At 37.6% G+C, this 22300-nt stretch overlaps 1 protein-coding gene across 1 annotated transcript in view; it reads right to left on the bottom strand.

Annotated features, from left to right (window-relative positions):
• Positions 1-22300, bottom strand: part of LOC306872073 (ras GTPase-activating protein 3-like) — a 62486-nt gene that overhangs the window by 33203 nt on the left and 6983 nt on the right. The window contains exons 2-5 of the mRNA XM_079420425.1: positions 8676-8793; positions 7954-8057; positions 7137-7231; positions 3370-3446 (exon numbers count right to left, since the gene is read on the bottom strand). Of these exons, the coding sequence (XP_079276551.1) occupies positions 3370-3446; positions 7137-7231; positions 7954-8057; positions 8676-8793 (394 nt within the window). The remainder of the gene's footprint in view (positions 1-3369; positions 3447-7136; positions 7232-7953; positions 8058-8675; positions 8794-22300) is intronic.

Genomic DNA, 22300 nt, shown 5'->3' on the forward strand with positions numbered 1-22300 from the left:
AAACTAAACATAGTTAAAAGCACACATTAGGCCAGCAGTGTGTTTTGCAAAACATAATAAAAAGTTGTGTAATACATTCTGCATTTCATGCTTTATCTAAGAGTAAAAACCTTCTTGTGTCGAAGTCTCCTACACCAGAATCACAGCAGTGCAGCGAAGCTCATGCACTGAATGAATCAGAGTGTGTGTGTGTGTGTGTGTGTGTGTGTGAGAGAGAGAGAGAGAGAGAGAGAGTGTGTGTGTGTGTGTGTGTGAGAGAGAGAGAGAGAGAGAGAGAGTGTGTGTGTGTGTGTGTGTGTGTGAGAGAGAGAGACAGAGAGAGAGTGTGTGTGTGTGTGTGTGAGAGAGAGAGAGAGAGAGAGAGAGAGAGAGAGTGTGTGTGTGTGTGTGTGTGTGTGAGAGAGAGAGAGTGTGTGTGTGTGTGTGTGTGTGAGAGAGAGAGAGAGAGAGAGAGTGTGTGTGTGTGTGTGTGAGTGAGAGAGAGAGACAGAGAGAGAGTGTGTGTGTGTGTGTGTGAGAGAGAGAGAGAGAGAGAGAGAGAGAGTGTGTGTGTGTGTGTGTGTGTGTGCGTGCGTGAAAGAGAGTGAGTATGTGTGTGTGTGAGAGAGAGTGTGTGTGTGTGTGTGTGTGTGTGCGTGCGTGCGTGCGTGTGTGTGTGTGTGTGTGCGTGTGTGTGTGTGTGTGTGTGTGGAGACGTCATCCTCGCTGTGTCTTAAAATGGAAGCTGCATAAATCGCCTGTGAAAGAGAGCGCTGCTCACTGTGACACTAAGCTCATTACCCAGAGTGCTCCAGTGTGGGAAACTGTCCAGACATGGACCTATATGAGCACACACACACACACACACACACACACACACATCACATACTGTGTGTTCTCATACAATAACTCATTTTCATTCAGATAACTGACAGCACAGATGCATTCATGCAGCTTCAGATATGTGAAGTCCAGTGCATGCACACACACACACACACACACACAAACACAAGAAGCAGACATCAGTTCACTTATTCACTCTCAGTCTGAGTGTTGCATTTCTCTCGTCTCTTTAAATAAATCTTCAGCTGCTAATCAAAGCATCAAACAGCACAGTGACTGTACAGCGGATCAAAGCTTGAACTGATGCTGAAATGCACTACAGTGAATGTGCAGACACTGGTTACACAGCACTACCACAACACTGCTGCAGAACGTACACTACACAGTGTGCAACATCACTGCACGCAATAACACACGCAGTGAACAAGCACAGATTGAGATGTCTGCTAATGGACAATGATGGTTGTTTGTGTGATCAACACATGCACTTTTATCGTGCATGTGTTGACTGACATTGCATTAGTGCATGCATATAGTGTGTGTGACAGAGTGTGTGTGTGTGTGTGTGTGTGTGCACCTGGTATTCATCACGTCCTGGGGACCAAATGTCCCCACAAGGATAGTAATACCAGTAAATCTTAATCTTGTGGGGACATTTTTTGGTCCCCATGAGGAAACAAGCTTATAAATCATACAGCATAAAGTTTTTTGAAAATCTAAAAATGCAGCATGTTTCCTGTGAGGGCTAAGTTTAGGTGTAGGGTTGGTGTAGGGCAATAGCACATACAGATTGTACAGTATAAAAACCATTACGCCTATGGGATGTCCCCATAAAACATGGAAACCCAACATGTGTGTGCGTGTGTGTGTGAGAGAGACTGAGTGAGTGTGTGTGTGTGTGTGTGTGTGTGTGTGTGCGTGAAAGAGAGTGTGTGTGTGTGTGTTGCGAGCCAAGCTATACTGTTTGAGCTACATAAATGATGTGATGTCATTATGACACATGACCAAAAAAAAAAGACGATTTGTTTCTAAATGTTTCAAAAGATCTGAAAACCCACACAACACACAGATCATTGATTCAGGATGATGAGCCAAGAGTGACTTCACTCAGTGAAGATGGAAAGTGAGAGGGAAAGACCCATTTCTGCTGCTGCTTCTGAAGACACAAGTGAAGATGAATAAATGACAGAAACAACTCGTTAGATGAGAATATCGTGCTCTATTTCTCATTTTCATAGAGATTTATGAAGTGAACTAAAGAAGACTTGTGTCATCCATTAGACGACACTAGAATCAAATGCTGATATGAGGACATTTTGCTAACGTTCCCATTAAGTTATGAAAACGTTATTCCCGAATGTTCTGTGAATGTTCTGAAACAAGTAGTAGCTTTTAAAAAACGTTTGATGAACATCCAACTGACACATTTCAGAAAACAATTATAATGTAATTTGTGCTAACGTTTTGAGAACATTATTAAAGACCAGATAACTTGGAACTAACATTCTATTAACATTACTTGAAGAATGTTTGAAAGGAAGAAAGAAGAAAAAACAGAAAAAGGGTGTATAAATGACAATTGTGACCCTGCAGCACAGAAGCAGTCATCAGTAACACAGGTATATCTGCAGCAATAGACAACAATACACTGTATGGATCAAAATTATACATTTCTCTTTTATGATAAAAATCATTAGGATATAAAGATCATGTTTCATGAAGATATTTAGTACATTTCCTACCATAAATATATCAAACTTCATTTTTGATTAGTAATATGCATTGCTAAGAACTTCATTTGAACAACTTTAAAGGAGATTTTCTCAATATTTAGATTTTTTTGCACCCTCAGATTCCAGATAGTTGTATCTCAGCCAAATATTGTTCTATCCTAACAAACCAGCTTTCAGATGATGCATAAATCTCAATTTGGAAAAATTGACACGTAAGACTGATTTTGTGGTCCAGGGTCACAAATGTTGAATTTTGGGTGAATTATCCCTGTGAGGAAGCCCTATGTAATTCAGATGTGTTTGTTTCCGTTGTGGACAGTAAGTGCCGTCCTTCAAACAACAAATAACAGGCATGTTGAAGTTTACTGCTGAAGGTCTGGTTACAGTTGCTGTGCTTTAAAGCAGAAGAACCAGAAGAAACAACCTCTGACAGAGGAACTATTAGACTGTCAAGCCTCTTTAAAGCATCACCGCTAAAAATACTTTAGCTGCAGGGTGTGATTTCTGTTCAATCAAGTATAACTGCAACAATAATGACTGTTTTCAACATGTTTCCAAACACTCGACAGTCATTGGTCAGACGGTTAGAAGGTCCCGCCCCCAAACTCACATGATTGGTTGAGCGTCTCTGTGATTGTGAACATTAAATGGCGTATAATTAATAGATTATTGGATGACAAACGTCACATGTACATGAAGAAGCGCCCTGTTATACATGCACAGATCTTTCAAGATGTGAATCTGATAAGACAGGAGGGCTGAGCTCTGATTGGCTGATGGGCAGCAGAGCGGAACTCGTGATTGGCTGCCTCACCGTGTTGCCAGCTTGTGGCAGACGCCTCCACTGTCTGTGATGACCTCACTGAGACGCAGCTCCAGGTGAACCTTTCCCTGCGGAGGAGAGAGAGAACAGCGTTACCATGGTTACACCCGCCACCCGAAGAGAGGGAGCGCGAGAGATGGAGGAGCGGAGCGTGAGAAACCAATGAAAACACAAGCGCTGCAGGCTCCCATGAGGCTGTGCAGGGATCAGGCGGATCATGTGACCCGACACACTGAAAAAGAAATGAATAAAGATTCTGTAAAAAGATTCTGTTCATACGGCAGCAGAACTGATCTGATGTGTGTCTGTGTGTCAGATAGTTAGAGCAGATTCAAATGTCTCGGCCAATCAGAATTTAGAATCCGTTTTCTAATATTAGTTTCACTGTTTTATATACATATACATATATAAATATATGTGACCTTGTCATAAGGGTCATTTTTTTTTATTGAGATTTATACATCATCTGAAAGCTGAATAAATAGAACAATATTTGTCTGAGATACAACTATTTGAAAATCTGGAATCTGAGGGAGCAAAAAAATCTAAATATTGAGAAAATCTCCTTTAAAGTTGTTCAAATGAAGTTCTTAGCAATGCATATTACTAATCAAAAATGAAGTTTTGATATATTTACAGTAGGAAATTTACTAAATATCTTCATGGAACATGATCTTAATATCCTAATGATTTTTGTCATAAAAGAGAAATGTATAATTTTGATCCATACAATGTATTGTTGCTATTGCTACAAATATACCTGTGTTACTGATGACTGCTTCTGTGCTCCAGGGTGTCATACAGTATATGTATATATACACTCACACACTCGCACACACACACACACACACACACACACATGTTGGGTTTCCATGTTTTATGGGGACATCCCATAGGCGTAATGGTTTTTATACTGTACAAACTGTGTGTGCTATTGCCCTACACCAACCCTACACCTAAACTTAGCCCTCACAGGAGACTTTGTGCATTTTTAGATTTTCAAAAAACTTTATGCTGTATGATTTATAAGCTTGTTTCCTCATGGAGACCAAAAAATGTCCCCACAAGATTAAGATTTACTGGTATTACTATCCTTGTGGGGACATTTGGTCCCCAGGACGTGATGAATACCAGGTGCACACACACACACACACACACACACACACTCACACACACTCACACACACTCACACTCACACACAAACACACACATATGCACACATGAGCATTAAATTAATAAATAAATATTTTGAAACAAAATAATAATAATTTAACATCCAGATATAAACTGTTACTATGACATATAATTATATTTTAGTAACAGCATGCATTTCTTCCTCTGGGAAATGTATTTATTTATTTTTTTAATAATAAAAGAGAAATAAAAAAGAAAATAATTCCATGAGATGAAGCACCTTTCATTAGTAAAAGATTCTATTCACTGGATTAGACATTAATAGACATTAATTAGACACAAAAATAGACATTAAATCATGATTATTAAATAAATATTATTTTATAAATACAGATTTTTTTTTCATTACATTTTCTTTTATTCCAAAAATCATTAGGATATTAAGATCATGTTCCATGAAGATATTTAGTAAATTTCCTACTGTAAATATATCAAAACTTCATTTTTGATTAGTAATATGCATTGCTAAGAACGTCATTTGAACAACTTTAAAGGAGATTTTCTCAATATTTAGATTTTTTTGCACCCTCAGATTCCAGATTTTCTAATAGTTGTATCTCAGCCAGATATTGTCCTATCATTTATTCAGATTTCAGATGATGTATAAATCAATGTATAAAATTGTATAAATGTATAAAATTTCGAAAAAATTGACCCTTATGACTGGTTTTGTGCTGCAGGGTCACATATATTGTTACTGTAACATAAAATTATATTTTAGTGACAGCACGCATCTCAGCAGTGAAACTTTCCTCAAGTAGAAACAAAGTTTCTCTGTCTGACTTCAGCTGACATCATCAATATGCAAATGAGCCTTGTGAAGAGGATGGGCCGCTCTTCCTCACAAACAGCACAACAATGAGCGCTCTATGGACCGAGACTCTGGGCTCTTCATTACACACACACATCCTTCCTCTCTCAGCTCTGGATGAATGCGTCTGTGTTTCTGAGGATCCGGCACATACAGCTGTTTCTGCACAGCATCGCAGTGAGACGACGAGGCGATGCAGTGAACGTGATGAAGTGTGAATGATGAAGCTGCTGTGATCCTACAGGAAAGAGTTCTGATCTCCTCGTGAATCCTGAGCATCTGAGGATCTATCAGTGGTCATGTGACCCTGGAGGACGTGAAGTGTTCAGGTGCTCAACACACACACACACACACACACACACACACACACAGTGTATTATACTTGATCTATATTTGTGACCCTGGAGCACAAAAGCAGTCATAAGAGTATATTTCCATACATTGTATGGGTCAAAATTATAGATTTTTTTTTTATGCCAAAAATCATTAGGATATTAAGTAAAGATCATGTTCCATGAAGATATTTTGTAAATTTCTTACCGTAAATATATACATCTCAGATGATGTATAAATATCAATTTCCAAAAATGGACCCTTATGACAGGTTTTGTGGTCCAGGGTCACATCTATACTTGACCCTCTAACACTAGCACTCTCTATTCTTTTCCAATTCTATCTACTGCTGTCAATCGTTTAAAAACTTTCAACAAAATGAATCGCCATTAATTGCACCTAACATTAAACTTTTTAAATATACTTTTATGTTGCAATAATTTCACATGCAATATTCAAATGAATGTACAAACAGTATGTTTTAATATTTGTTTAGTGGCATCTTTTTTGACTGAAGGCCAGTCTCCCTGATACCAATACTGACGTCTCATTGATTATAGCCATTCAACATTACAGTATAAATGAGAGCTATCAATTTTAACATTTGACTTTAAAAATAACAACTTTTAATTTAATTTAAAACAATCTTCACATAAACCCATTATAATAAATGCCATATTTATCTATCTGTGCCCTTCAGCAAATAGGAAATATACAGAAATTGAATAAAGTTATCAAACAATAAATTCTAAATTAAATATAGATGAATCCTTAAAGTTAAAGCTATCCAAAAGTTATTGATTTCCTCTTTTTTCTTTTGTTCTTCGATGAACATCACAGCAGCTGGGTTATTAGGTTTTTTGGCTGCTATTACTTTAAGAGCTGGATTTAATAGCAGGATTTTCTGCTATTTATACTACTTAATGCAAATAGTGGCAATTATCTGCACCTTAGTATTGTAGTACATTATAAAACAGTACGCAATAATAACATATTGAGTGAAAATTATCATTTTAATTCAAATTATTAAATGGATGCCACATTTTTGGGTCAATAAAGCCCTCCCTACACCTAACTTTATTTTCAACTTTTTGATGATTTCCTTCATTTTTTTAGAAAATAAATGCCTTTCTGAGGCGATATGAGATTTGAAAAGGGAGGGAAAAAAATTTGTCAAAAGGCAGGATCGAACTCGGGTCGATTGCATCAAAATGACTGCTAATTTTGACTGCACTAATTCTATCGATTCTATTCTACTGGATCTTTCTTTATATTCTATGTGCTAGGCTAACTGAGACTTATCACAGCACTTGCATATTATTTATCTTTTGTTGGTTTTGATTGCTTCTATTTGTAAGTCGCTTTGGATAAAAGCATCTGCTAAATGACTAAATGTAAATGTAATTGTATGAACACACACCTGCACCTCTGAGTCTGCACAGACCGGCTGCAGAGGGAACCAGTGGTCTTTACCGTGGTATTTCTGCAGGTCTTCCTTCTTCACGGCCACTTTACCTGCAGAAACAACACAGATCAGCTCATGAACACCCTAACAACCACCTAGCAACCACATAGTCTCACTCGGGCTCTTCAGTGTCAAACACTCCTCACATTTTCTTAGTTAACTAGTTTCTAGTTAAAGTTCAAACACTTTATGTGACTTTGTTCTACATTCTTTCCAAAACATTCCCTCTCCTCCTGCTTCAATATCTTTGTAACAAATTAAGGCCTGAAGCTGCATTAATCATAGATGAATCATAATGATCTGGTTGGTCAAGCTGCGTGATTAAATGTAGGAGCTCTACTGTGATTGGACGAAAACTAGGTGTTTAAGTCTAAGCTGTGTTTTCATTGGCTGAATGGAAGTGGATTTGTTCTCACACACACACTTATTTATTTAGCCATCCAAATAAGGAATTTCCTTTGACTTCTATTGTTTTTTTACATACAGTTAGTTATAAATACTGTAACCTAACCATAATCCAATCATAAACCCTAAACTTTATGTACTATATTTTTATAGTGGTTTTACAAATGAGGATGTCCCCCAAAATATTGTTAGATAGGTACACATACACACACACACACTCACACATACACACACACACACACACACACACACACACAGCTGTGTTAGATGATACAACAGGAAGTACTGAACATATGGCACCAGGTCAGAAACATGTAACATCCTGTGATGCGATATTGGAACACAGATATTAATGAGAGCCGCTCACCGATGCTGGAGTCCCTTCTGAACACATCTCTGTCAAAGATGTAGAAGGACAGATGGCGGAAAGTGCGCGGGATTTCACAATAAAAGTCCTCGCCATAAAATGGACTGCAGCGGACAGAGACAGACAGATATTGTGGGTATTATTATTCTTAATTAAGTGATTTTTCATTGTCAGATTGATGCACAGGTGTTGAGTGATTTTACACCTCATTAACACCAACACACATCTTCATATGTGCATATTTGTGCATATGTGTGTGTGTGTGTGTGTGTGTGTGTGTGTGTGTGTGAGAGAGTGTGAGTGTGTGTGTGTGTGTGCATGTTTATGTGGTTTATGAGGACACAAATGTGTATAATGACATGGGTATGACAGAGGTATTACAATATGAAGGTGGTTTATGAGGACACTGCCTATGTCCCCGTAATTCAAAAGGCTTAAAAAACATACTAAATGGTGTTTTTTTGAAAATCTAAAAATGCACAAAGTCTCCTGTGAGGGCTAAGTTTAGGTGTAGGGTTGGTGTAGGGCAATAGCACACACAGTTTGTTCAGTATAAAAACCATTACGCCTATGGAGAGTCCCCATAAACCACAAAAACCAACGTGTGTGTGTGTGTGTGTGTGTGTGTGTGTGAGTGTGTGTGAGAGTGTGTGTGAGAGTGTGTGTGAGTGTGTGTGAGAGTGTGTGTGAGCAAGTGTGTGTCTGTGTGTGTGTGTCCTCACCATAAGGACTTCTCTATGGTTTTGGTTCGGAACACTTCCTCCTGGTCCAGGTTGACTGTACAGTAACAATCCCGCATCTTATTTGGACCCAGATACGGAGGGATGTTCTTCGCTTCACCTGCAGAGACACAGACAGTCGTTCAGTCGTTTATGAGGCTAATGATTAATGCATTTGCAGCCGTAACGAGATACAAGCAGTCGTCAGATCACTGAGACACACGTTTATTCTGACGGAAAACAAACAATTGCAAAAGGCTGCATTTTAACATCTCATCAGTGCTTCTGGAAAATTTGCATTCTTCCAGTGATGCATAAAATATGACCTGGAGATGATGGTTTTATGTGCACAAAATTATGTGATATGGTCACTTTTATCAAAAAGAAAACCTGTTACTTTTGTTTGATATAAATGCGAGCACACCAGAAAGAGACATTATGTTATTAGTAAAAAGAATACATTGTGTTTGTGCTCTGGGATCAGATACAGAACAACAGAGCGCAATATTCAGCGCCGCAGCGCAGCACAGGGTGGGCTCAGCGCAAAAATCTGTGTGGGATCTGAAACACAATACACACACATCAGACATGTGAGCGGAGGAATGCTGTTGGCCCGCACACACACACACACACACACACATGCGGCTGCGGCCCTGCAGCAGGAAGAATGCAACACTTTGGGAGGAAGTTGGGTGTGTTGCGGTGTGTGTTTCCACAGAATGAACCGGTGTCCTGTTACACCCTCATCACCCCACTGACACCACTGTAGGTGTCAATCAATCTCAGCACACACTCGTTTCCTTCTCCTGCAAAATAGAAGCGTTTGTTGCATGCATGCGATGGATTTGCATTTCCCTGCATGCAATGTAATTGTAAGTGGATGTGGAATATTGTGATCCTTCTAGAGATGTCACAATTCTCGATATAATATCAAACCGTTCGGTATGACATCCACGGTTCAACATGCGCTTGTGAATTGCAGTTTTTCGGTTCTGCGTTTACATAATATCCGTGTGTTTTATTTCTCTCAGAATTGGCTCTGTGTGTGTATGTGTGTGTGTGTGTGTGAGTTCACGCCTCCACACTTATATTTGAAAAAGCAACGCGCGCCGAGCATCTTCCCTTGTTATGACAAACCTGTTGTCCAACAAAAGAGATCATTATAACTTGTTTTTATGTCACAACATCAGTCGAGTGTTTGAAATAACATCCTTTTGTGATCTGATGTGGCTTCTTATCACAGAATGAGATATAAAATTTATTCTATACTGTAATAAAGGGATTTGTGATTAGAAATAGCTTAACCTGTTAGCCAGCACCCCCCATTTTGGGCCTCACAGGTGAAAATAACCTACCTAAATTAAAATGGTAACAGTTCCTGACAAAGTGTGCTACACACACAATTCTAGGCTGACATGCTTTGAAAAATGTTTTTCCACACTGAATGTTTTTTTATTCCATATACAAATACATGAAATAAGTCCTGAAGCAATCCAGAAAAGTAATGGGTTGAAAGCCACGTGTCTCATTAGTTTATATTAGGGATGCACGATATGAAAAGTTTTAACCGATACCGATAACGATAATTAAGTCCGTCTCATGCCTGATACCGATACCCAAAGAAGTTTTTTTATATTATAATTTTCATATAATCTGCAGTTTGTGCACCCAGGAGAATATAAACTGGTCTAACTATAATAGCAAACATCAGTCCTGACTCTTCAAATGTTTTTATTTTTGTGTAAGGCACCACAATACTTAGTAACAGAAATGGTTTAACAGAACTATGGTTTCTGCAATAACTCATTAATAACAAAGTTATAAAGTATTTCATGAATTAAGAAATGCATCTATTCAACCTTTTTAGTCCATGAGGATGAGGAAGTTATATAGACTTTAAGTCACATATTTTTCAAATATATATATTTTTTTGCATCCTCAAAAGTGCATTGGGCATAGTTGAGATTTCTCTGAAATTATAGTTTAACATAAAACAAATAATAATAATAAACTTACATTGATTTCCTATTCGCACTACTCAACATGTCTTGCCCTATCTTTTCACTTGTCTCTGTTTAATGACCTATTGTCTTTTCTGTTTGTTTTGTGAGGGCATTAGTGGGAGATTCTTCTTGATAAACAGAAGCATCTCTGCCTTCTCACAACCAATTCTGTTTCTTTTTTCATCTATAACATTTGCAGCAGCAGAAAATAAACGTTCACTGTCTATGCTGGTGGAAGGGGCTGACAGGTATTTCCGTGCAAGTGAGGCAAGCTCTGGGAGCCGGGATTTGTTGCTTCTCCAGTATTCCAAGGGGCTCTTGGATCTAGGAATCGGGGGCTCTGAGAGATACACATTTACCTAAAGTAGACCATAAACAAAGAAAAAAAAAAAACAATGTTAGGTTACGTTACTTTTTTTTGGTCTATTTTAAGAGACATTCAAGGCTTTATTTAAAAACATGATTTTAATTACCTGCCCTTCTGTTTGGCCTTGGGTCAGCTCGTAAACAATGACACATGCAAACAAAGAGCGTTCGGTGCACTGGCGTCCTGTTGCGGCTTAACAGGTTAAAATATACTTATTACTTAATCATTATGAAAATACCGAGATGTCTTGAAGAACACAGATAAACCATATATTGTCGCAGGCGAGTGTTTATTGTCCTTACATTTCATCATTCAAAACGTTACATCTTCTTTTTATTCAGTTAGGCTACAGATAGTGATGTCTTTGTTCATATTAGGGATTTCCTGGAACATCATCAGTTCTATTACTTCTGTGATGCATATGTGGATTTTCTGCTCGAGGGCACCCTCTGGTGTCCAGTATGAATGAAACACACATTACATGTGTTTAAAGCGCTCAATAATGACCAATCCATCCTATTTTGGGTGAAAATCTGAAAAATAATACCTCTCTCAAAAGAAATGTTAAGAAGACATATAATAATCCACACTTTTTCCAGTGTATAGAGATTCAGAGAAGTTTTTTGTTGTTAATTTGTTGCAAAAAAAAACACTAATGTGCCAAGCTATCAGAACCGAACCGAAAACCGTGGTTTACAACCGAAGTGCGTATTGAACTTGGACTAACTGTATTGTTACATCCCTAGATCCTTCATAATGCTGGACTGCGATGAGTCACTAAGCAGATGAGAAGCGCATCTGTTGCTGCAGACAGATGCCGGCGAGGTGCTGCTGATGTGGTATGCTGATCCATGCGTGACATTTCGGATCTAGAAGCATCTCTGTTTCCTGTCCACTCAATCCCAGCGCACATAATCACACAGATCCTGATTGGATTACAGCTTGCAGGTCACTCTGGAGACCACGGCATTGTGGGATTACTGGAGCTGTGCATGTGTGTGCTCAACCATCACTAGTACTAGTGCTCACACTGCTCAGGGCCTTATGATCTATGGCCTTAAAAATTGAGTTTACAGGATGTCACGGAATTCTGCAAATTTTGAATAAATTGAAAGTAGGGCTGTACACTTAATCAAATATGAATATTAAAGCACAAAAAGACTGATATTGAAATATGCATGTTCCGCATGTCTCTGAATGTGTGAGTTGTGCAGTTTAAAAAGCAGTTGTTAAATTTTCATTTGATTGCAATTTAAAAGATTTAATTAAACAGAATCCAGAAAATGAAAATGGGAAGGTGGGGGAACAGAAAAATTAAAACAGGAAAAATGGAATCCAGAAAAATGAAAGTGAAAAGAGGGAAGAAAAATAAAAACCTGGGGTGGGGGTGGGGTCCAGAATTTTTTTTATCTGGGGTGGGGTGGGGGACAAAAACCAAAGGAACAAAAACAAGGAAATATGGAATCCAGAAAAATGAGGGGGGGGGGCAGAATCCAGAACAAATGAAAATGGGGAATCCAAAAAATGAAAGGGAAGAGAGAGAGAGAAAAACACGGAATCCAGAAAAATAAAAACAGAGAAAAAAAATCCCAGCAGAAAACAGATTTTTTTTTAAAAAGGATTAATAACGTAAAAAAAATTCCAACTGAATTTGGGGGAAAAAAACTAACAAAGAAAACACCCAGAACATTTTATAACAGTAATTTAGCAACACCCTAGCAACCACACAGATTAACCTAGCACCTAGTTTTCATTATGACTGACACACACACATCATAAACATCGCATTCAAAACACAACTAATCCACAATGCAACAAGCCATCAGACCACAGGAAAACAGCTAACAGGAAGTGCGGCGCTCCGATCCTGGCATCTGTTTCCTCTCTCGACATAAGGACAAGAGAAAGAGAGAGACAGACAGTGTCTTGTGTGCAAATATCGGTGACATTTCTCTGCATGTGTGTTAGGGGTGTAAGAAAATATCGATACACGTGAGTATCGCAATATTTTGTTTGGCGATACTGTATCGATTCTCCAAAACGGAATATCGATATTAAAAAAATAATAATCATAGAAGATTCATGGCAGTTGTTTTGTTTTGAGTTCATATCCCGACCGCTAGTCTTCATCTCTGAACTTAAACAGTGACAGGAAACACCAGCATCAGGGCACTCCACTAATGTTAGCGTTAATATAGTTCACTGCCAGTAATGGAGGAAGAAAGAATTGGTCAGGGTAAACCCTAACCCTAACCCTAATAGTCAAAATTAATCGAAATAAAAATAGTCGTTAGTGGCATATGAGTTGATGATATGAGTGAGTGCAGGTACAACTCAAGGAGAAATAGCTTGAAGGGAAGATCAAGTTGACAGGCAGTAGGGTGAAGGGAAAAAAAAGATGAGGGAAGAGTGTATGTGTTTGCTGTTAATATTTGCCAAACTTTTTTTGGCAAATATTAAAATTAAAACATGGAAGAAATGTGATTATTCCTTAAAAAATAAAGCTTTAATAATTGTATTAGTAGTAGTAGTAGTAGAATGTACATTCAAACAATAGTAATGTATTTCTGGCTCAATGTCTTCAAACTAAACAGAACTTTTATTTTGACGGGTTGTCATGAATACCTTTACATTTCTGTGTATGTATGATATGATGCTAGTTTTACTCAAATTAAACAGTAAAATGATCAAGAAGTGACTCTCAGAGCAGTTCTGGAGATGTTGTTCATGTATTTATGTCCTTATTTACAGAGAACAAATGCTGAGATCACCGCGAGCATCGCACGCTTCAGTACGTGTAGTAAACAAAACCGCGCGTCTGCGTCATTCATCACACAACATCATACAGGATTCATATTTAAATAGTATTTTTGCAGCTTAATATTTACATCTACTATTCCTTATCGCAATTTGATTTAAGTGTAATGACCACCTACTTTTGATTAATTCATTAAAAACTTGACAAATTCCATGATATTCTGCATTATACAATAATTTCTGTTTTTTGACTGGATTCCGCGATTCTGTCCGCGTTTTCCGCATCACGGAAATCATAGGAAATTTCATAGTTCTAACATACTAACAAACACAGGACGTTTTGAGAACAAAACATGAGCATTAGTTAGGAAATGTAGTTCGGTCACAGTGTATTCATCAGCAGAGCATTGATTATGTACAGAGTAAACTCATTTGCATAGAGTAGGTCCCTATGATTTTTCCCCCAAATTCCTTTTTATTTTTTCCTAAATTCCCTTTTTTCAGTTGTATTTTTTCAGGATGTTCTAAAATAATTTTTCTAGATTCTATTTCTGTTGTTGTTGTTGAAATTTTCTGGATTAACCCCACCCCCTTCATTTTCCCGAGATTTTGTTCTTCTTCTTTTTTTCTGGATTCTGTTGTTCTTATATTTCTGGATTTCCTAAAATTTATTTTGTTTGTTTACATTTTCTGGATTTCTTTTGCTGTTGCAATTTTTCTGGATTAAAATTTTCCCCGGTTCAATTTTACTGGATTCTGTTCTGGGTTATTATTATTATTAATAATGATTTTGTTTGTTTACATTTTTCTAGATTCTCTTTTTTTTGTTTAAAAAATGCTCTGGTCTACTTTTTTTATTTACATGATTCAGGATTCCGTTTTTGTTCGTTTTTTTTTTTTATTAGGGCCCAAGCCAGTAAGGCGCAGTACATTTTATTACTTCAAAAGTATGTCTAATCATTTGAAAGCATGAAACTTGTACAATTTAAAAACAGTTGATTAAAAGTTAAATAAGCATGTTTCTGACCGTATGATCAATTCCAAGTGATTGTTTGATGGACGCTAAAATCTGGGCTCGAGGAGCTTTTCCCACCAGATATCTCTGACACTGCGGAGGCGTACACATGAAACATCTGTAAACACAATCGCTCTGACGCGTGTGGGAATGCATGCTTGTTGCCATGGCGACAGACTTGCTGCAGGAACTGCTTCCTGTTTTGGGGCTCGGCAGACAGTGTAAATGAGTGTGAAATTGAATGTGTTACAGAGAGACCAAAATATCCTTCTGCTGTAGTGCGTACTGCTATCTGCGGCCCTTAGGACAAAGAAATCACATGAGATCTCAGGAACGTCTCAAGTGATTCTCCTAGACAGAGATGAGATCAAAAAGGAAGATTACCCCAGTAATCTCACATGTGTCTCAAACTGTGCTCAATATGAACTCCCGCCACTGACTCTATCGACTCCATGACTCATTTGTGTTTCATAATGATCTTCTGGTCACTATGGGATTTTTCCACCTGTTTTAATGTGACTCAGTAAATATGTTTTATACAGATAAACACGTCAATCATGTGTTTATTTGAATGTGTGAATCTATCTTCACGGACACGCAAACAAACACATAAAAATGGAATTTACAGGATGTCACGGAATTCTGCAAATTTTGGATGAATAAATCGAAAGTAGGGCTTAAATATGAATATTAAAGCACAAAAAGACTCATATTGAAATATGCATGTTCCGCATGTCTCTGTGTGAGTGAGTTGTGCAGTTTAAAATAGCAGTTGTGGAATTTTCATTTGGTTACATTTTGAAAGATTAAATTGTTCATATTTTGTCTTCATTTTACCACCGTTTTTGATAATACATTTGTATTAAATCAGGAATCAATAATCTTAATTTACATAATAATCGTAAACTGTAATGAATTGTTGCTAAATTGTACGTTTCAATTAATTAGACGTGTGCTTCCACTTCATTTCAATTAATTACACATGCTTTTTGATTACTAAATTGTAATTTAATCATTAAAATGGAGTCCAGAAAAATGAAAACGGAATCCAGAAAAAAAAGAAAAACTAAAACAAAACACTAACCCAGAAAAATTAAACACGCAACACCCACAAACACATTTCTGACATGCATAAAGAAACATACACACGTGTTTCAGACCTCACAAACACAAGCACACTGAGTAGGTGGTGAAGAATTAATCACAGACACAGGAAACGAGGTCAAGACACCCGAGAGATGAAGGAATAAACAGAGGAGAGAGAAAGTGAGATGATGCTACTGACAGGAAGAAAAACAGCTAAATTAGTAAAAATGATGAATTATTAAAATATCAACTTAAAATGTCAGAGGGACTTGAACTGAATCGCTGAACTAGTAGATTTGAGGTGTTATTTATACAGGTTAATACTTTGTACAGTATCTGTGGCTGCTGTGACACACACACACACACACACACACACAGATCATGTGCTTCACTTTAACCATTTACAGTTACTGGACAAACGGCTCCAATAACAGACACAAACACTGAAACACAGACACACAGATAAAGACAGGCAGAGATAAAGACACAACAGAGCTGCTGTGATCGGCGTGTGAGAGAACGACCTACAGAGAGAGAGCTAAGACAGGAAATGAGATCGCAGGAAAGGAATTCTGACTGCATCCAAGATGTAGTTTAATGTCTCTAAACATGAGGACCTACAACACAACGGCCACATGTTCCCTTTAATAGAAATGGCAAACGGATGCCGTTACAAAACACAGAGTTCAGCCAAAAATTCAAATGTGCTGAAATGTGCGCTCCCTCAGGTCACGCAAGATCAGGATGAGTGTGTTTCTTCATCAGGTTTGTAGAAATGTGTCTCTGCATCAGTGTCTCAGCAATGGATGCTCTGCAGTGAATGGGTGCCGAGCATCCATTGCTGAGACACTGATGCAGAGACACATTTCTAGCACAAAAGTAGATATTTATCACAATGTTCACGCTGCTCTTTATCATACAGTGACTGCAGACAGTAAACAGATGCTGCCAAGCTACAAAAAGCATAACAAAAGAATCAAAACCATGATCCATATGATCCATGTGCTGTATAAGAGAGAAACCGGCCTAAATTTAAACATTCCTCTCCACTATATTTCAACTCGTATTTGCATTTCCGCATGTTCAAGTTTTACACAACATGTTCAGTTATGAGACATGTGAGAACGTTTGAGGAAACAATGACAGAATTTGAATAATTTCTTTAATGTAAAACAGATCAATACATCCACACCTGTCATTTGAAACACTTTAAACATCATAATTTTGTATGGATGTTTGATCAATTTTAAAGGGGACCTATTATGCAAAAATCCCTTTTATAAGGTGTTTGGACACAGTTGTGTGGCCGCAGTGTGTGAAAACAACCAGCCTATAATTGTAAAAGTCCACCCAATCGTTTTTTTATTATACCAAAAAATCATGAACGGTCTCTCCAAACGAAGTGTTTACGTCACTGAGGAGAAAAAGTCCCCAAAATTTGCAAAGGCTAGTACTGCTATTGCCGGAGCTTGAGCTCTTGAAGCTCCGCCCTCTCCTCCGGGAGAACCAGCTCATTTGCATTTAAAGCGACATACCCAAAAATGGTGCGTTTTGGCTCATACCCTAAAAATAACAATTTTAACAAGCTATAAAAAATTATCTGTCGGTATTTTGAGCTAAAACTTCACATACACACTCTGAGGATATCAGAGACTTATTTTACATCTTGTAAAAAGGACCATAATAGGTCCCCTTTAAAGCGGCAGTGTGTCATTTCTGCTCCACAAGCGTCATCAAACAGAAATGACTGTGTTCAAACAGGTTTCACAAACACTGTGAAAGTCTGAGAGTCACAGGAGTGAGATCGCATGCTTCACCCGATTACTGTCAACAAGCCATGCATCAAAACAGGAAGTGGGTGTAGAGTTTAAATGGCATTTCCTTCACAAGCTTAAGAGTGAAACCAAAACACCCTGATGATGATGCTTATCCTCTCTGGACTGGTTTACATTTATGCATTTACACATTTACGCATTTATGATGCATGCAAGGTTGACACGCTTTCAGTAAGTTTGTGTTTTGAGGATCAAACCATTAGAGTCATTCTGTAAATGAAAAATACACAAACGATTCTCAAGCGACTATCCTGAGCTGTGACGTCACAGACAGCAAAGAGAAGAATGGTGTAGCTACTAGGGCTGTCAAAACTTTTTTTTAATTTCGAATATTTATCGAATTTAAAATAAAAATCCACATTCGAATTTTAGGTGTGCGTCAGGAAGCCTTATCAGTGGTGCACTCGAAATATAGAGGAAAAAGAGAACATCAATGCGGAAATGTTGTTTACGTCAAAACTGAAACCAAGCCGTTCACACAGAACACATATTTATTTTATCGCATTTTCTCGAGAGACATCTATCACCGTTGCACTCGCGTCTCGCACAAGAGAGCCGCATGTTTAGAAAGCAATGTAAAATTAATGTAAGTTCAACTTTTAGAAAACATGTCTCGAGACTTTATGGCGGTATGGCACGCCTGTTTCACACACTCAGTTTGCACCCGTGTTAACGGATAAGAGCAGGGATATTCAATTAACTTCATTTGAGGGTCATATCAAACTGAAAATTTAAAGGGGGCCGAGGGGGTGGGGGTCTCATTCTGGGGGGACCTACTAAATCTGAAATTAAATTGAAATCTAAAATCAGTGCTTTCTGTCAATCGATTAATTTCTTTTTTTAAATCACACTTTTTTTGTAATTAATCATGATTAATCGCATATTTATATTATTGTCATGATTTCACACTGAACCACAAAATTAATGTAGAAACAACAAAAAGATAGTATATTTCAAATATGTTTTTAATGGCATCTTTTTACTTAGTAGCTATTATTAATGAAGCATTAATACCAATACTGCTACTGGTGTCGCTATTAAATGCATTTCCCCTCAATTTTACCTAATAATTATAGCCATTCAACATTACAGTATAATTGAAAGCCAGTATTTTTAACATTTAATAGACTTTGAAATATTAAGTGATTTTAAAACAATCTTCACAAACTATAAATTGCATATGCATAAGCTATACAGATTAATCTTTATTAATCAGCGACTAGAGCAGTCGAGTGATTTCTCTTTTTCTTTTGTTCCTTGATTTACATCAATGACAGACTTCAGCAGGTTTCACTTTAAAAGCAGCGCTATCTCTTTAAAACCTGACGCAAATGATGCGGATTTGACACACATCCTATTTTCTCCAAATTCTTTAAGGTAATTTAAGATTTTATAACTCATTTAATAACTCATTACTCGTTTACGAGGTATCTGGCCAAAACTGCGTATTTTGACATAATTGTGTGTGTTTTCGTCCGTTGAAGTGCTGCTGGTGCGCTGTCTGAAGCGGCTCGGTGTATGAGTACAGACCATGGTACAGACGAACGTAGCCTACTTCACTGCACTGTTTCTGCGGCGTAACCCCATGTATGTGTCGCCACATTCTTGAGTTATGAAGAATAAAGAAGGGAAACGTTAATCTTCCGAAATGAAGCAGCAATAACTTCTCAGGTAAAGTCTAGGTACAAGCTGGTCATCACACTGCTTTGACCTTATCAGCCCGTTTGTATCCTATTATTTGATTCGCTCTTGTCGCTTATGACAGAACAGCTAACCAATCACGATGAGCTCATCTTGGGAAAAGATTATTTTATTCGCTTACGCCAGAAACAGCGAATCCCTTTTAAACCTGGCGATTGTTCTCATTACATTGCATTGTTATATTTCAGAAAGGTTTTACCTGCCAACTGGCGACTGACACTGTTACATTTACTCACCGACGCCTATTTTTACTCGCATGTGGTGCTTGGCGAGTGTTCATTTTAGGCCCTGCATACATACATGATGCTGTTTTCTTTCTAACTGTTTAAGCAACTTAATTAATTATATATGGTTTAGAAACATTATTTTAAACATTATGCACTTTTTCACAGATAGTCGTGTTATTGTATTGCTTTGAGGAAACATGCATTAGTAATATTTTGTTTGATGCGCCCTCTTGTGGCATCAGGAGAGAAGCCAAAAGCCCCCCCCCCCCCCCCAACTGCAATTATGCCTTTTAAATTTGAATACAATTCGAATATTGATAATACTTAAGAACAAAATTTGAATTTAGTTTTTCAGCCATATTGACAGCCCTAGTGGTTACAGCACTAACCAGCAGGTGTTAACATGATGCGACTGCTAACAGCGGGTGTAACGGTGCTCCCCCCCCCCTATAGGTCAACTTTACTAAATGACTGAGCAGCATAGAGGCAGACAGTCATTACACACGTTTACAATCATTCTGCAACAAACTAAATGAGAAAGTGCACTTTCAGCGGTGAGACAGCAGCAAATTATACAGTGAAGATGATAGCGCTGAAGTTAGAGGACTAACTACCGTTAAACGCAGATTAACCTCCAGCTGCCCAGCATGAAAGAAATAGAAACCAGCTGAAATGTGAAACGTTTCGTGAAATATTTACACACTTGATCAATGTGTAAACATGAATAATATAATATAAGATAAATACTGAAAATAATATAAATGCTGAGAATAAAATAAATACACAAAAATATTGGTGTAGGATTTACTTCGCTAGTAAATTTCATAAATATTACAAACAACAATTAACACACTGAATTAAACATGAATTTTAGAAAGTAGAAAAACTAAAATAGTATTTTAAATTTGGTAATATTTAAAAATATTTAATATTCGAATATTTTCATAATATGAAAATGTGCTCCAATAATATTTGTTTTATTTCGTAGAACGGCAGAAATAAATCCCAGATGAAATGTGAAATGTTTCCTAAAAATAGTTACACATTTGATCAATGCGTAAATATGAATGATATATAATGTAATATAATATAATTAATATCATACAGACTCTAAAAATAAGAATAATACACAAAATAAATAGTGGATTTACTTTAATTTTCACTCAGAAATTGCAAGTAATATTTACAAATAATTACAAAGAAACACACTGAATTAAATGTGGACTTTTGTAAAACGTCGTCCAATAATCTTTGTTTTATTTAACTTGGAAAACTAATTTTTGCAGTGTATTAAAGATCAATTCTTTTTATCACAATTATTCAAGTATAATATTAATATAATACATGTGCAATGCAACAACAAAAAATCATTCTCTTCAATTGGATTTGTTACAAAAACACTTTGAAAGGAATTCATAACATTGTCTTCTGCATGGTATTACTAGTAAAATTATGTCAATAATATTTGTGACAAAAATAATGAACACCTTAATCTCTGCATTCTTTTTTATATTATATATTGTTTAAAAATGTGTTATTATTCTACTAATTGTTCAGACAACTTGTTTTGCACATCCTAGTAGCCTAGTCTTGCCATTATCAGAATCAGAATCAGAATCAGATGAGCTTTATTGGTCAGGTATGTTTACACACACAAGGAATGTGTTGTAGTGACAGAAGCTCCACAGTGCAACAGAAAGACAGTAACAGGACAGGACACAGATAATAAAAACAAAATAACAAGAAATAGCCAATAACCAATGTACAAAGCAGCAAAAAAAAACTATATATAATATATTATATAGACAACTATGTATGTACAGGTCAAGTATGTGCAAATTAGAAATGATAAAAATAAAAATGAAATAAGTGAGTGTGGTGAATGGATAGTGTATTATAGTTGTGTGTTCCACGTTTATTGTTGAGTGTTCATGAGATGGATTGCCTGAGTGAAGAAACTGTTCCTGTGTCTGGTCGTTCTGGTGCTCAGAGCTCTGTAGCGTCGACCAGACGGTAACAGTTCAAAGAGGGAGTGTGCTGGATGTGAGGGGTCCAGAGTGATTTTACCAGCCCTTTTGCTCATTCTGGATAAGTACAGTTCTTGGAGAGTGGGGAGGGTTGTACCAATGATTCACTCAGCAGTCCGGACTACCCTCCGTAGCTGAGCTGAACCAGACAGTTATTGAAGTGCAGAGGATGGATTCGATGATGGCGGAGTAGAACTGTTTCAGCAGCTCCTGTGGCAGGTTGAACTTCCTCAGCTGGCGAACAAAGTACAACTTCTGCTGGGCCTTCCTGACAATGGAGTCAATGTGAATATCCCACTTCAGGTCCTGAGAGATGGTGGTGCCCAGGAATCTGAATGACTCCACTGCAGTCACAGTGCTGTTCATGATGGTGAGAGGGGGGAGAGCAGGGGGGTTTCTCCTGAAGTCCACGATCATCTCCACCGTTTTGAGCGTGTTAAGCTCCAGGTTGTTGAGACTGCACCAGACAGCCAGCTCCTTAACCTCCTGTCTGTAAGCAGACTCGTCACCGTCCTGGATGAGGCCGATCAGTGTGGTGTCGTCTGCGAACTTCAGGAGCTTGACAGAGGGGTCTTTAGATGTGCAGTCGTTGGTGTAGAGGGAGAAGAGC

Source organism: Barbus barbus (genome assembly GCF_936440315.1).
Source record: "Barbus barbus genome assembly, chromosome: 7".
NCBI classification, from domain to species: Eukaryota; Metazoa; Chordata; class Actinopteri; order Cypriniformes; family Cyprinidae; genus Barbus; species Barbus barbus.